We start from the raw sequence: 14,718 nt of genomic DNA on the forward strand, positions 1-14,718 counted from the left end.
TCAATTTCCTGTGGTTGTTAGATAATTTTGCTTTGACGTAGATGTTTAGTTGCAACCTCATCTTCAGGCAATATTTCATTCAAAAACATCAATTAATGCTTTTTTGTATTTTCGAAGTTTTTCAAATATCTCCTTGCAGCATACAAAATATCCTTTTCTTTAAAATAAACAAGCTTTACTATTTTACTGGGATAAAAATCACCAAATTTTCCAGGTAATTCATGACAGGTTTTTTACCAGTCTGTACTTACGTTTTTTTGCCAAATTTTTCCTGAAAAAATTGACCATGTCATTCACCAGGTTTGCACGAGCTCGGTTATTATGCAACCATCTTTTCAGTACTTTTACAGTGCTATATCTCTATCAACCGTTTCTTCAAGCTGGGCAGAATGCACATCTTGAGCCAAACCCAGATCGTCTTGTTTTTTCTTTAGATACTCGATATCCCATTTCTGATCAACATTTTCAAGTTTATCACATTAATTTTCATAAAGTAGGTATTAAACAATCAAGTGATTAGGTGATCAAGTAAAATAGATTAAAAATTCACTATTTTCAAAGTTTGTTGACCTTTTTTTAGGTTGAACAAGCTGAGTTCCGAGCACTTCGAGATAACTATAAAGACCCCATTCTTACAAACTTCTATGCGCAGGCAAACTTCTGAAAACACTGGTCAAAAATGCTGTTTCTGGACACCTTCTGGACAGAAGAACTGTTTTTTTTAATTCAAAATTAGTACAAGTTGACTCCAAAGGAGAAAAATGTTAGGATGGTTGGCTGAAATTTATTGGCTTAAAAAACACCAGAGGTAACCTTTGTTTGGCGAGGTGGTCGAATCCCTGAGATGGAAATTTTTTTGAGCTTAGCATATCGCTAGATTTCCGGTGAAAAGCTAATAAAATTATATTATTGTAACAGACTTCGTTTTTGTAGAAAAAAAAACATTCTCCATCTACAGAGGTCATCCCGCTAGGTCATGAATGCCCCGAAACATTTTGGAACTAAGTTCAAAGATTCTATACAAGTATACAAGCACAAATCTTCACCTTCTTTTATTTAAGTAGAAAAGATATGTGCAAAATTATCATTTCAAGTTATTTCTGACTAATCCAACTCGTCTTAAGGACTTTGCGGAATCTCAAAAAACTCAACCCATTGATGGCAGGTGCAGATCTAGGATTGGAGTTAGAAAGAATTTCCAAAAATTTTGGCGAACTTTTGTTAAAGATAGAAACCAAATTGATACTTGGAGTTCAAACTTTGGAAAAAAAGGTCAAAAATGTCGTGTTTGGGGGCTTTTTGGAGATATTGACAAGGAGTACCAAAGGGGGACCGGGTCATGATATGTTTATTCCGTTTTTTGATCGTTACTTTGAAGGCGATTTGTTAAATGCTGGTAAAACTTGCATGAGATAACTTTTTAACAAGTGAGTTTTACCAAAACATGATTCAGTATATTCGAGCATATTTAATGTTCTGTTTTTCCTTATAAGCCTTGTTCGTAGTTGAGCCGGCCCAGCTGTTTCACAAAGTAATCGGAGCATAACTTTCCAGCTTTTTCAACCGGAAAAAGACATGAGCTTTTTGAATCATTTTGTTTCGGTAGCAGCTGCTATGGTCTTTATTTTTTCACTGTTCGTCGAGTTTTCGTTCAAGTTGGTGAAAACTAAAGATTACAAAATCAATTTATTATCCTGCTAACTTAGTTACTGCTTGCGCTTTTCAAGTTTGACTTTTAATAGTAGTTTATCAAAAATTAGACTGACTGTAGCTGAAAATGGGACTGCTCAAGCTCAATACAGTGGCAGGTAATTTTTTTCCACTTAAAGCATGCATTCGTCGGAATTCTTAATCAACATGATTGTACTCGCAAGTTTTTTTTGTTGGGGGGGAGTTATATTCAATGATTGAGCTTTTTAATTTTTTTGGCAAAATCTAGGTTTTTTGTCTCAGAGTTTTGGGGCTATAATAAAAGTATCACGTTTTTTCAACGAGGAATAAGTTTTATAAATACTGAAGTTTATTGATTTTTTTAGTTAGCGTGTTTCAATCTGCTTTAGTTTTCTGCCTGCTGATTTTTTTCATTGATCTTCAACAATGTTCCGGATCTGAAACGACAGCCGCATCCACCGAGTCAGTGATGATGCCTTCGAACAGCGTGAACAGCCGACACGCTCAGGCAGTCGGCTACGAGATAGAAGATGTGGCCGACGACACTGCCGACTACTGTCTCAAGATAAAAGAAGAGGCGAACAAAACGTACATTGAAGCCGACGATGCTAAAGCCGAATTCGGACTCTCCGACGATGTCTCGGAGCAAGAGGCGTCCGATTACTACAACTACGCGATGCGAGAAGCGGTAAAGATTATGGAACTCGCCGATGAGTGTGTTTCGGCAATGATGTATGCAGTGAGCAAAGACGGCAACCTCGTCGTCAAATCGGAGTCCTTGGCGATGACCGTCGATGACCCGAACGCCAACTTGACCGAAGTTAAGTTCACGATCGACGACATCCGAATGGACATCTCAGTGTACCAAATGAATATTACAATATGGGCTCACGAGTTCACAGAGCGTGCCGACAACATAGTGGCCGCTCTTCGGGACGCAATGCAGGAGATCTCGGAGGAGGAGGGGGCTTCGGCGGAGGCACTGGACGATGCTAAGGATACAAAGAATGAGATCAAATACTACACGGAAGGCATAATCGAATATGCAGAAGATATGAAAGACGACGGGGATGAATCATTCGAAGACATGAATGAAGACTTGGATGACCTCGCTGCTAATCTGAAAATGATCATGTAAACTAGCTGAATTATTTATATGCACTAACCATACCCAATTACTTAAATATCACCAAAGGTAATCAACATATTAGATACATAATCAATATATTACTTAATTATAATGAAATCGGGGATTTTACTATTCGATACTCTGGGGGTGTTATATTGAAATAAATGGTATATTTTCAGTTTTTTAACTGCACGCCCAATTAATGAGGAACCATAAATTATCTGTTTTATGTCACACCAAAAATATTCTGTAATTTCCTGACACAAAGAAAAACTTTTCACGTTTGAGCTAGACTTTTGGAGATGAACATTCTACAGAATTGAAAGAACAAATCAAGAAACAGCTAATCAATTGAAAAAGGCTGCAAGTAGCCAAAGCATCAAAACATTGATTTTTGATCATACGTTAGATTCAAAAAGAATCTCAAACTCTGTAATGCAAAACGGTTTTTTATTTGTTTTCGTCGTCTTCCAGGTAGGCCACAAATTACCTTGCCAAATTATTGCAAAAAATCCACGATTTGTTGCTTTTTACAGCTCCCCAATTTCAACTAACGCCCGTTAAAGTCGACAAAAAAACTTGCTCGTCTTGATTAACTAATTTTGATTGTCAACTTATGTTTCACTTATCTGTAAAAAATGTCTAAAAAAATTGTTTCTCCACAAATCAATTGCAATTGTTTGCAACCATTCTTTGAGAACATTCTCAATCAAGCATGGAAATAATTAAAGTAAATCCTAGGCAAAAACTGTAAATACATACTTATGCTTAGAAAAATTGTCTGAAAAGCCATATGTCTTCATTATTTGATTTCGTTTTTTCTTTTACTTGCGATTCTAACTTCAAAAAAAGCTGAAAAATCAAAGAAAAAATCTCAACTTTTCAATTTCATTTTTCTTCGCATATCAAACATAAAACTACCTGTTTTGAAAGCATATTATAGCCTGCATGGCACTACGTTAAATAAATGAAACAAAACACTGGTTTACTTCCAGATGCGAATAGGACAAGTCGTACAATTCCATACACATAGTTTTTGGAAAAAAAGCTGGTCAAACAAGTTACATATAATTTTTCAAAAATCACTGTATTCGTAAATAAAACTTTGTTTTGTTTTTGCGTAAATATCGTTGCAATGTCCCAAGAGGCTTGTTCATTGAAAAAAATTGCCATGAAGTTTCCATGCATCGGCAAAACATGAAACGAACCAAAAATTTAATTCATCAGCTGGAAAAAATAATACATTAGCTGGAAATTTAGCTGGCCTCACTTCTGTTTGGAACAATTCGGTGGGCGGGATAAATAGCCAAGAGTAAAAATTGCGCGTTGCATTTTCAGCATCAAATATAAAACGAGCAGTTTAGGTGGTACGTGTAGGGTGTGCATTTTCGGCGAGGCCCACGAACATCCAGGGATCAATCTCTTGAGAGAAAAATCTTTTGACAATTAGTCTGAATACAAAAACCACCCCTAGCATTTACATTCTTTGATTTTTAAATACTTGGATTAATTATCGGAAAAAGTTATACTGCTAGCAGCTCTGACCAATTTTCACAAAAAAGTTAAAGCTGTCCCAAATCATCCCCCCACGCCATAAATCATCCCACCACGCCATATAAAATTCAAATTGATAAACTTCGCTCCTTGTAACAAATCAATTTTGGCAAATAAGCTTCCTTCAACCAATTCGGAACGGATTTCTAATACGCGTTAATGGCGCGTAATATTTCCCGCGTTTAATTGTCTCAATATTGTCAAAATGGCAATCTTTAAACCCCCATAACTTTACGTAAGCAAATTTTTCAAATTTAAGCTCAGGACAACAATTTTGATTGATATAAAAAAACCCGTCAAAAGTGGCTAGTTAAAAAGTCGAAAATTGTCTGACGAAAAAAACAACCCCGCGAGCACAATTATTTCGTTACTTTCTTGGCCATTTGAAAGGTTAATTTGTGAACACTATGTTATAATAGCTTTTATAAGATATAAAATCTTCTTGTGTTATTTAATGGTACTTTAATATCAACAAATTGCGGTCTAATTTATAAAATTAAAATAAAAAAATGAAACAGCTTGCTCTCAAGTCTATAACTGTTTTGCGATGATTTTAAAGTGCTTCTTTAAAGTTAAGTTCAAAAACATCATGCTGGTTTTTATTTGGTACAAATTTGAATATGATATTGATGTTTTAGTTATTGATTCAAAACTTTGTTGCCGTCACAGTAAAAATGAACAAGGTCATTGGCTGTTCTTAAATTAAATCTATTAAAAAAACGGGGTTGTGCCATGAACAACAGTCCATGCCATAACCGTGTTATTTCTAAGATGTATTTTTACTTCCACAGCCAGCGATCTGGGCTAAAGGCTACAGTAGCAACAGCAAGTAATAACATCATTTACTGAAAGTCTAAAATCCGTTTCAGATGATTTCAAAAAAATTGTTTTGTTATGTTTTGTTCTTTCCTCCTGGGGGAAATTGCGTTCTCACAGAATGTCAACAAGTTACGTAGAATGGGAGATGAACCAGAGTAAGTTTATGATTTTAAATTTCGTACTAAATTTCGCAAAGCTATACCCAACACTTGGAAAGATCTTCGATATCACTTTTTTATTCCTTTTCTGATTTCTATTCTTACAAAGGTTTCTTTTCTGATAATTTGCAAATAAATTCTCACTTATCTGATTTTATGATATATTATCGAGAAAGGATTTTGTTAACTAATTCCTCCAGTTGCAAAAGGGGTCCAATTCCGTACAATTTAAAAAGTCGTATATGCTTAACTGTTCATTTTTTAGAGGGTGCAGTTCGTTCTAAGTTAGCATAGGGGGAAGGAAATAGTTACCAAGATGCTTGATAAAATTTCGAATATAGAAAATGCAGCTCAGCAATATCAAAGGGTAATTGGTTGCGTTGCACAAATTGACACCTAGAATAGATTTCAGCTTCTTTTTATCGAGACTTTTTTGTGGGTCCAATAGTGACACCTTCTTGCGGCAAAACAGACAAGTCCAAAAAGTCACCGCAAATGGCACTAAAACACCTTCCCGTGTTTAGGAGCGCGTAAAACGCGCTCAAACTGTGTTTTTGGTGGAGGAGCGTCAAAAACCGGCTGGTCTGCTCTGCCTATTTTTTTATCCTCCTTTTACGTGCCCGCAATCAAGCAAGTGTATGGTATCACATTTCTGGATGGATCCACCTAAAATGTAGTGGACTCGCAAATTTCAAACAACATCATAAAAACATTTACTACTAGTACGAATAAAAAAAAACCTGCCCCTACCAGTAAACGATATGCCTAAAAGGCCAAAAAACACGGCTAAAAGACGAGGACGAGCACCCGAAACTGTTGTATTTATTGTGTTTATGTGTGAAAACAAAATCCATGTCGCGGTTTTTTAAGAGACAAAAGCTTCTTAAAAACCGCACCCCCTCGCTAGGCTCAAATTCAGTATAGTCCTCGAGAGGTAGGTGGAGTACTTACGGCCATACACAAAACATCTCTCTATGAAGAGTTGCAAACAGAGGAGGACGGGACTTTAGACGCGCAGTGTCTTAAAAGAATGGCCAACACAAACTTTTACATTCCCCGTGCACTAGCTGCCCAAAAGATTATAAGGCTTCTAATTCTCAGCGTCTTGCTGAAGAAAACGCAATTTTCATACCAATTCTCTCTGGTATTCAAATATAGCGGAAGATAACTGAAGCGTCTATTTAGGCGCAGAAACTACCGACCCTTACTTCAACCTTTTGAGCGGAAGATAAATGAAGCAAACGCAATAACCGTTCGGCAATTCAAAATCTTCGTTGCCAGACTTACCCTGAGCATCAATAACCATTCTATTCTTTTAGAGTTTCAGACCATATTAAAAAGTCTCCCTCTTACGGAAGATACTGCTATTACCGCCGAAAAGAATTTAAACATTTTTTAACAAAGCAAACTGGACAAGCTCACTGCAAAAATTGAAAAGAAAGTCTCTAAAACTGTTTTTATGAAAAACGTTATTTTTGCAGCAAAACGGTTTTAAGGAGCGCAATTCTAAAGGCGGCCCGGCGCCATACGCTGGCAGGACACCATCGTTTGTACACTCCTGCCTGAACAGCCAAAACTACAAAAAAAAACTACATAGAAGCGCAATAAAATATGAATAGAGAACCTCTCAAACCCCCTTTTAAAAAACTAAAGAATTGATGAAAAAGCAGCAACAGAAAAAGAAAAGAACGGGCAGGAATACCTCCGGAAGTTTAATCACCACTGGTCGTCCAGTAAATTTGGAAAGTAAATTGCTCCTTAAATGGAACCAAAACCGTTGCAGGATTTCATTCAACCTCTTTTAATGGCAAAAACTTATCAGAGGTTAAGCAAATGGCAAAACGTTTTAACGCTCATTACGCGAAACTCAAAATCAAAAAAAAATAACAAACAACAGAGAAAAACCAACACGAAAAACAATCGCTTTTAGAAGAGGCAATTAGCTGCTATGAAACAAAAGAGGCAATCAAAGCAGTTAAACCACCAAAAGTGTTAGATCCACCGGCTTTGGGCCCGACAGGCTTTGCACGGTACACCTTAAACATCAGTCTCTGTTTTGTTTTGAAGACTGAACTGAAAATGTTTGAATATTTAGTTCATGCTTTTTTTACAAATAATCTCCCAAAACCTGAGAATCAACACTGAGAATCATCCACTCACTCCTCCACTTCTGAACTAGAAATACTTGACGATTTTATCAGCAACAGTCTTAACTGAAAACGCCTACCTGAAAAAAACTGTGGTGGTCACCTTAGATCTGTCCAAAGCATTGGACATGGTCTTCTTTTGCACATTGCAAGAACTTCTTCATGGCACCACTGTACCAGATGTTTCAACTAAATGGCTTGCAAACATTCTGAGGGCAGGCAAGCCAAAACGCAATTGTCTTCATGCAGGATCGTACGAGAAGACATTCTCCAGGGCTCTGTTCTCTCGTCCACTCTTTTCAATTTCTACGTGAATGCACCCCTCTCTCTTCCAGAACTCAAAGTTCAATCTTACGCCAATAATTTTAAACCTTTAGTCCTTTCACGCGACACAAAACAAAGCCTCTGACGCTTAAAGTAAGTATTCTAGCAAACTGCACAAGTTTTTTTTTACAAGCAGACAACTCGCGAATTTTCCTCTGAAAGCGCTCTGTATGTTTTTTATGTCGCATTGTAAAGAGTTTAACTCTGTTCCGCTTCTGTTTTTAATGTGCAAAATACAATGTGCGAAACGCTTTGTGCAAAAACTTCAGCCGGTTACAATGCGCAAAACACTTCTGCCGATCGTAAGGCATCCCAAGCACTGCAAATGCACAGCAAGCAAATCCATGCGCAAAATATTGGCCCTGAAGCAGGCAAAGCCATGCACAAGATACCGGCCTTTGACAAAGATGCGCCGCAAGATATCAGCGCATCTTTATCCAGTTTGGTCTCAAGCGGCGAGTGGTACGTCCATGGATATAAAGCAAATAGTACAAATTGCAAATCTGCAGATAGTGACTTGATGTATCAAGATGAGGCCAATTAACCACCAATATGCAGAGTGCAAACATCCTAGCCTTAAAACCTACCAAAATTTCCTTGCCTCACATTTCGTCTTCTCGACAGCCCCTCTACGAATTCGTGAACATCTTAAACTCATTAAAGAGGGATTTGTACAACTTTTTACTAGTAGCAAATGATTGTGACTCTTTCAACGAGTTTAACCACCTAAAAGCTTTCATAAGCAGCAATTTTCCAACTCTTGTAGAAAAATACACACAAATCGAGTGCAAAAGCAGTAGACATTCCCCGCCCCCCAAGTCTCCCTTAAGAACCCCAAATTTTTCAAAAACTTAACAGACCCTCCCATTCTCAAATGGGTCCAGCCTCGATCAAATAAGAATTGAAACTAGTTACAGTCCCTACTTAAAAACTTTTAATAAAAAACCAAAAAACCCTCCTAGCTGTCCCTTCAGCCCTCCTCCCCAAACTGCTTTACACTTATTAAATTGTTTCAAAATTAGTACAAAACTGACCTCAATAGATTGTGGCTTCGGCCGATGGAGGTCACAAAAATCCTTTAACTCGGAGACAGCATGCCACAGGCCCAAAACAACGGGTTATTAACAGCAACGAAAAAAAAACAGTTTTTTTTTTTGGTTTTGGTGGAAGAAAAACACTTAAAATTGAAGAAACGAGAGAAGTACTCTCAGGATTGCTTCTTAACCGTAAATTTTCTAATAACTTACTTGGCGAAAGATGCGCAAAAGGAACCTCAAGGGGATGGATGTGTTACACATGTTTTGCGAGGATTTTTGGCTAGCTTCTCAGCATTAGGAGGCCAAACTATGCGTTTCGTGAACTAAGTGCATTCCGCAAAAAGACGAAACAAGATTTGTTGCGGAATCTGTAACATTGTTACATTTCCTTCATCTTCTGCTTTTTTGGATTCTCAAACACAAAACTAAATCACTTTACCGCTCAAAATTGTTCCAAAAAACAACATTATTCGCTGACTACGGAACAGTGGTAGAATCCTCAAATAGGTGGTAACTTAACGGTATAGCAGAATTGAGCTGTTGCGGAATCCGCAAATGTAAGCGAAAGTTAAAAAATGTTAGTGAAAACCGCCAATTGTAAGCGGAATTCGCTTTTTGTTTGCGGATTCGCTAAGCATATGTATACCTTGAAATTACATTTTAAAATTAAATCAAATTTTGTGGGCCATCACCAAGTCTGTCCAACAGTTCAACCTCCTTTACTGCCATTAGTTTGAACTCATCAGTTTAATTTCAAATACTGAAACACTGAACACTTTTTCGATCTTATATACTGATAGAATGAACAAATGTCCAATCTGAACGACTGAAACAATGATCACTTTTTTGATTTCATTTTGTGAAAGAATGAATACCTTTTCAACATAAAAAACTGAAAAAATGAAAACAAACTGAGGTAAGATTTTTCATGGGTTAAAATGCTGAATTATTAATATTTTTCATTTAATTCAAAGTGTTATTCCCATTTTTAGCTAAATAAGGACTTAAGATTTGTTATTGATTTCCACTTACAGCACTTAAATCCTTGCTTTTAAATTCCTCATTTGCTAGATAACAATTCTAGCTTTAGCTCTTAATTGTTCAAGCAAGAACTGGTTCAGTTAAGTATTACAAACAAAACTACGATCCACTTAAATTTTTTTGATTCTGCCATCATTTGCGGAATCCGGAACAACTAGCTATTGCGGAATCTGGAACAACTCGATCGTTGCGGAATTCGCGACAAAACATAAAAGCCGTCAAATTTCACGTTACAATTAATTGTACGCGGAATTCATGGAAATAATGTGAATGGAATAAACTTACATTTTGGAACATAATCAAACAGTTGTCTCTAAAATCCAGGAACATACAGACACCAAATTGTGCGCCTATCCAGTGCACATTTTGGCCCGTGATTAGATAATCTCTTCCAATAGTCTGTTTTTTTTTCTTATTGTTTCCAGGACTTCCAAAGCATACCTGTAAAAATAACGCTGTATCTAAACGCGCGTCCCGAGATATCACTCTGAGTCATTGTTGTTCAATTTGACGTCAATCGAATCAGTTGCGCTCTTGAACTGGTCAAACCATTCAAGACAGTTCAGTGGGTAACTACACATTATGACGTTCTTCTAAGGCACTCAAATTTCTGGCTTAGAGCCGAATCTTAAATTTTGGAAGGCGTATTGCTTTTAGACAAGGTAAACGGGTTATAAAAACTGTTCGTTCAGAGAATTAATGAATGAATTGCGGATGTTGCTATAAATATTTGTTAAAATGAGGTAATGCGTTTGTTGATGGATAAAGATGAATTTTGACTGCGAAACAGGGCTGCTAATTGAGATAGGCAGTGTAAGCAGTTTTCAAATCGGGGAAGAGATTGACAAGGCCCGGTCTGATTCTTTAACCTTTTTTGGTTTTCTGGCCTCAACCTGGCCTTCAACTTTCACGTCTGATTTCTGCTTCAGCAATTTCGCTTTCGCGCTCACTTGAACTCATTCAAAAAAATTTTGCGCCATGCAAGAATGAAGTTTGATCTAACAAAATCAGTCGGTGAAACAGTCATTCCAGAAATTATGCCTGGCCCCGGATTTCGCAAAATTTAAATGCTCCGGATTCGGCAAATTTTGTTGCGGGTTCCACGAATTTGCCTGTCTTTGGAGCGATGTTGAGAGATGCAGTATTTTAGCTATTTGTTCCTGGAGACCAAAACAGCAATGAATATCAAATAAAATTAGCAATGTTGCGGCTTCCGCGACAAATCTGTTTTCGGCCTGTTGCGGAATCCGCTTACAATTCACAAAACACACAGTTTGGCCCGTAATGTTAATTATTATATCAATGGAAACATTTTAAACTCTCGTAGTGCTAAAAATAAAAAGAAAAAAACGAAAATTGTTTAAGATGCAGTCGCGTAGCAGACCGAAGAGGAGTCGCCGCAGCTAAGCGAACTGATAGTGAGATGGGCGACAGTATGGGAGGCTGCCTTATTGCCGACATAATAAATTGGATTAGAGGCTGGTGAAATGAATGCATAAATCAAAAATCTGGATTCGCTCTTTTTGCAACCTGGAATGAGCGACAAACAAAAAAGTTGAAAGCTGGCAGTATTTATATGTTTTTCTTTTACAATAGCAAACTTCATGTGAAAGAATTTTGAATGCTAGAACAAATGTAAAACAAAACTGCTCGTATCAGGGCGAAGCCCTCAATGTTCCGACTGAATTTTAAAGTTTATAGAACAGTAATAACCTATAAAAATTAAATGTAAAGTATTCAAAAATTTTTAAAAAAATTCAAAAATTTGAAATTTTAAATAAAAATCATACCCCACACGCCATATAAAGTACAAAAGGATAGATTTCGCTACTTGTAACAAATCAATTATAGCAAATAAGCTTCTTTCAACTAATTTGGAACGCTTGTTAAGACGGATTAATTCTCCGCTTACGCGTTAATAGCGCGAAATATATTGCGCATTAAATGTCCCAAATTGGCCAAAATGGCAATCTTCAAACCCCCATAACTTAACGAAAAAGGATCACAAGTGAAAAAATATCTTTTTTAGTTTAAGCTCAGGGCAACAATACCTTTTGAATGATATAAAAAACTCCGTCAAAAATGGCTAGTTAAAAAGTCGAAATTTGTCTGAAGAAAAAAAAACACCCCGAGCGAGCACAAATATTCTGTTACTTTCGTATCAAAAATCGGAACAATTAGGTCTTTTTAGATATGCTTCCTGTCTAAAAACTTAATCTATTCTGAGCTATTTTTGCGCCAAGGAGGCCAATAGAAGACTTTATGGTTAGACTACCAATAACCTGGTTTAACCTAAAAGACCCAAAAAAGTTCAGCTTTTAAAACTTTTTCGAATTTCAAACTCATACTGACCTTCGTTTAACTGGAGCGAGTAGTGCAAAAAATGCCTCAAGAAAGACAAGTCTGCTCGTATCAGGGCAAGGCCCTGAATGTTTCGATTGCTTTTAAGGTCTATGGGACAGTAATAAAATGAAAAGTTACATGTAAAAAATAAATTTATATTTCTTTAATTTAAGATTTTTGCAAAAATCATCCCCCCACACGCCATTTAAAGTACAAAGTGATAGATTTCGCTCCTAGTATTACATCAATTATGGCAATAAGCTTCGTTCAACCAATTTGAAACAAATTTTAAGACGGAATAAATCTCGCTTACTAGTTAATAGCGCGAAACATATCGTGCTTTAATTGTCCCACATTGGCCAAAATGGCAATCTTTAAACCCCCATAACTTACGAAAAAAGTTCACAGGTAACATATTGTTTCAAATTTAAGCTCAGAACAACAATATCTTTCGAATGATTTAGAAAAATTCCGTTAAAACTGGCTAGTTAAAAAGTCGAAATTTGTCTGAAGAAAAAAAACCCACCCGAGCACATATATTCTTCCATTACTTTCGTTACGAAAGTCGGAACAAATAACAACAGTAGCGTGTCAATTTTTTTAGAAAATTTTTTTCTTGTAGTTTTTAAAATTCATTGCTGCGGCTTTCCCAGAAATAGACGGATTATATTTGTGCTCGATGTGTAGTATCTGAGTTCAAATTGAAACAAGGGTAGCCGATTACTGTGCAAGTAGCACAGAATGTTCCGACAATGGTCTTAAAAAACTACAAGAAAAGGCTTTTTTTAAACTAATTTAACTTCCTTAAAGTTAAGTTTTCAGCGCTTAAGCTGTTGTATTCTTGATCGCTTCCTTTTCAATGGCCGGAACAAAAAACCGAATTTGATAACTTTTGCGCAATATTACTCGTAACGCTGAATTTGTGCTCAGCGGCTATTGAATCTATCCCAAAAACTGCTGCATATTGAGTTGAGCTGAGGATTTATATATAAGAAAATTTATACGATAGGCTAGATCTCAAGTTCAATGTAATCAAATTTCTCATTATTGTTCCGTTTTTCCCGTTTTTAGACCAATTATACAAAAATAGTCCCACGTAATAATTGTTTTAACAAGCCGGTAGCCGAGAATTGTCCTTTGTTCAGCAAACATAAAGCTTGCCAACAGAGGGTAGAAAATTTGATACAAAATTTAGAGCCGGTTATCGCTTTTGATGAGCGTTACGTTACCCGTACGCGATGCGCGCCAAAATGAAACCACAATTTTGATCTACTAAAAGAGCAAGCTGAGCAACGGATACAATGAACGAATACAATGACTGTGTTGAACTAAACGACTAAAATAAACACTGATTTGAAACCGAAAAGTAATTACCCGAGTTGACCTCCATACACCGAAAATGTTTATCATACAATTCCATACAACAAAAACTATTATCATACAATTCCATTTATCAAGTCTACGGAGAAAATGATTATCATACAATTTTATACATTTTCAAAAAACAATCGACAAAAAGTATAAATAATTTCTGCAGCTGTTTGAGCACTGTTGAACAGAAGACTGCTGATGGAAAAAACTGGCTTGAATTTTTTTTTGAAAAACATGCTTACCATACAATTTCCATATAGGAAAATTGTATGGCAAGCATTTTCGCCATAAAGAGTTATTTTTTCGGAATTTTTTGAATACTGGTTGTTTGAAACTTCATATGAGTTGATACTAATTTCTCAACAAATCAGAGCAAACTGCCGTTGAACATGAAAAAAAGCAATCTGGAAAAACTTCATGACCTTGTATAAAAATACCGTTCTTGACTTTTGCAAAGAGTGTTTAATTGACCCAATTGAAAGTTTGACCTAACAAAATACAATTTCTACTCTTTCTAGATCTTTCTAGATAGTTTTTGATCTTTCTAGAGTTAACGTGAAGGCTAATTAGATCATTAACAACCCAACACTGGTTTTAGGTTCTTGAAATTTTCTCGTTTTCTTAGACATTCAACAAATGAAACATAAATCGAGTACTCGGCTGCTCGGCTAGAAGCACATGTAGCTGCGCCGTTTTTACGTTACTCTTTTCGGTCAATTGAAATGAGTGTAGGTCCGGAGTGGCCTTTTCACGGAGTAATTTTGGATACGGTCCGCCGTCTGTTCATCACGTTATCTTGTTTTCGGCCGGATAGACTCGTGCAACTTTTTCGTCTAATACCAATCCCAATCTCGACCTTTGCCAACCTTTCTTTTAGGACGACCAAATTGGTCCCTGTATTGGCCAATTTCTTTGCGCAGCAAACAAAATTTTGAAAAAAAAAACAGATCAAAAAAGGCGTTTTTAGGCACTTTTTGAAAGCTTTGACCAAAAAAATTGCGTTGTTTCGGCGGGCGCCCCTCCCTCAAATTTAGTGTATATTGGCACCAAAGACCCCTTTAGACAATTTTTAGGGTCTGTAACATAAAATGGATATTTCAAAGTAGTTTAAAGGGCGGAAAACA

General features: G+C 36.5%; 1 protein-coding gene across 1 annotated transcript; it reads left to right on the forward strand.

Moving 5' to 3' along the window:
- The first annotated feature begins 1,600 nt into the window (after positions 1–1,600).
- Positions 1,601–2,978, forward strand: LOC134851272 (uncharacterized). The gene is made up of 2 exons (XM_063867279.1): positions 1,601–1,808; positions 2,061–2,978. The coding sequence occupies exons 1-2, from the start codon at positions 1,778–1,780 to the stop codon at positions 2,807–2,809; spliced, it is 780 nt and encodes a 259-aa protein (XP_063723349.1). The 5' UTR covers positions 1,601–1,777; the 3' UTR covers positions 2,810–2,978.
- The last annotated feature ends 11,740 nt before the right edge of the window (positions 2,979–14,718 follow it).

This window comes from Symsagittifera roscoffensis, chromosome 7 (genome assembly GCF_963678635.1).
Source record: "Symsagittifera roscoffensis chromosome 7, txSymRosc1.1, whole genome shotgun sequence".
In the NCBI taxonomy this organism is placed as follows: domain Eukaryota; kingdom Metazoa; phylum Xenacoelomorpha; order Acoela; family Convolutidae; genus Symsagittifera; species Symsagittifera roscoffensis.

What these genes read in the sequence shown, in the direction of transcription:
- LOC134851272 (XM_063867279.1), top strand. Translation starts at nt 1,778, where the DNA reads ATGGGACTGCTCAAGCTCAATACAGTGGCAG. An exon ending in CAAGCTCAATACAGTGGCAG is followed by an intron (nt 1,809 to 2,060) that starts GTAATTTTTTTC and finishes AATCTGCTTTAG; the next exon opens with TTTTCTGCCTGCTGATTTTT.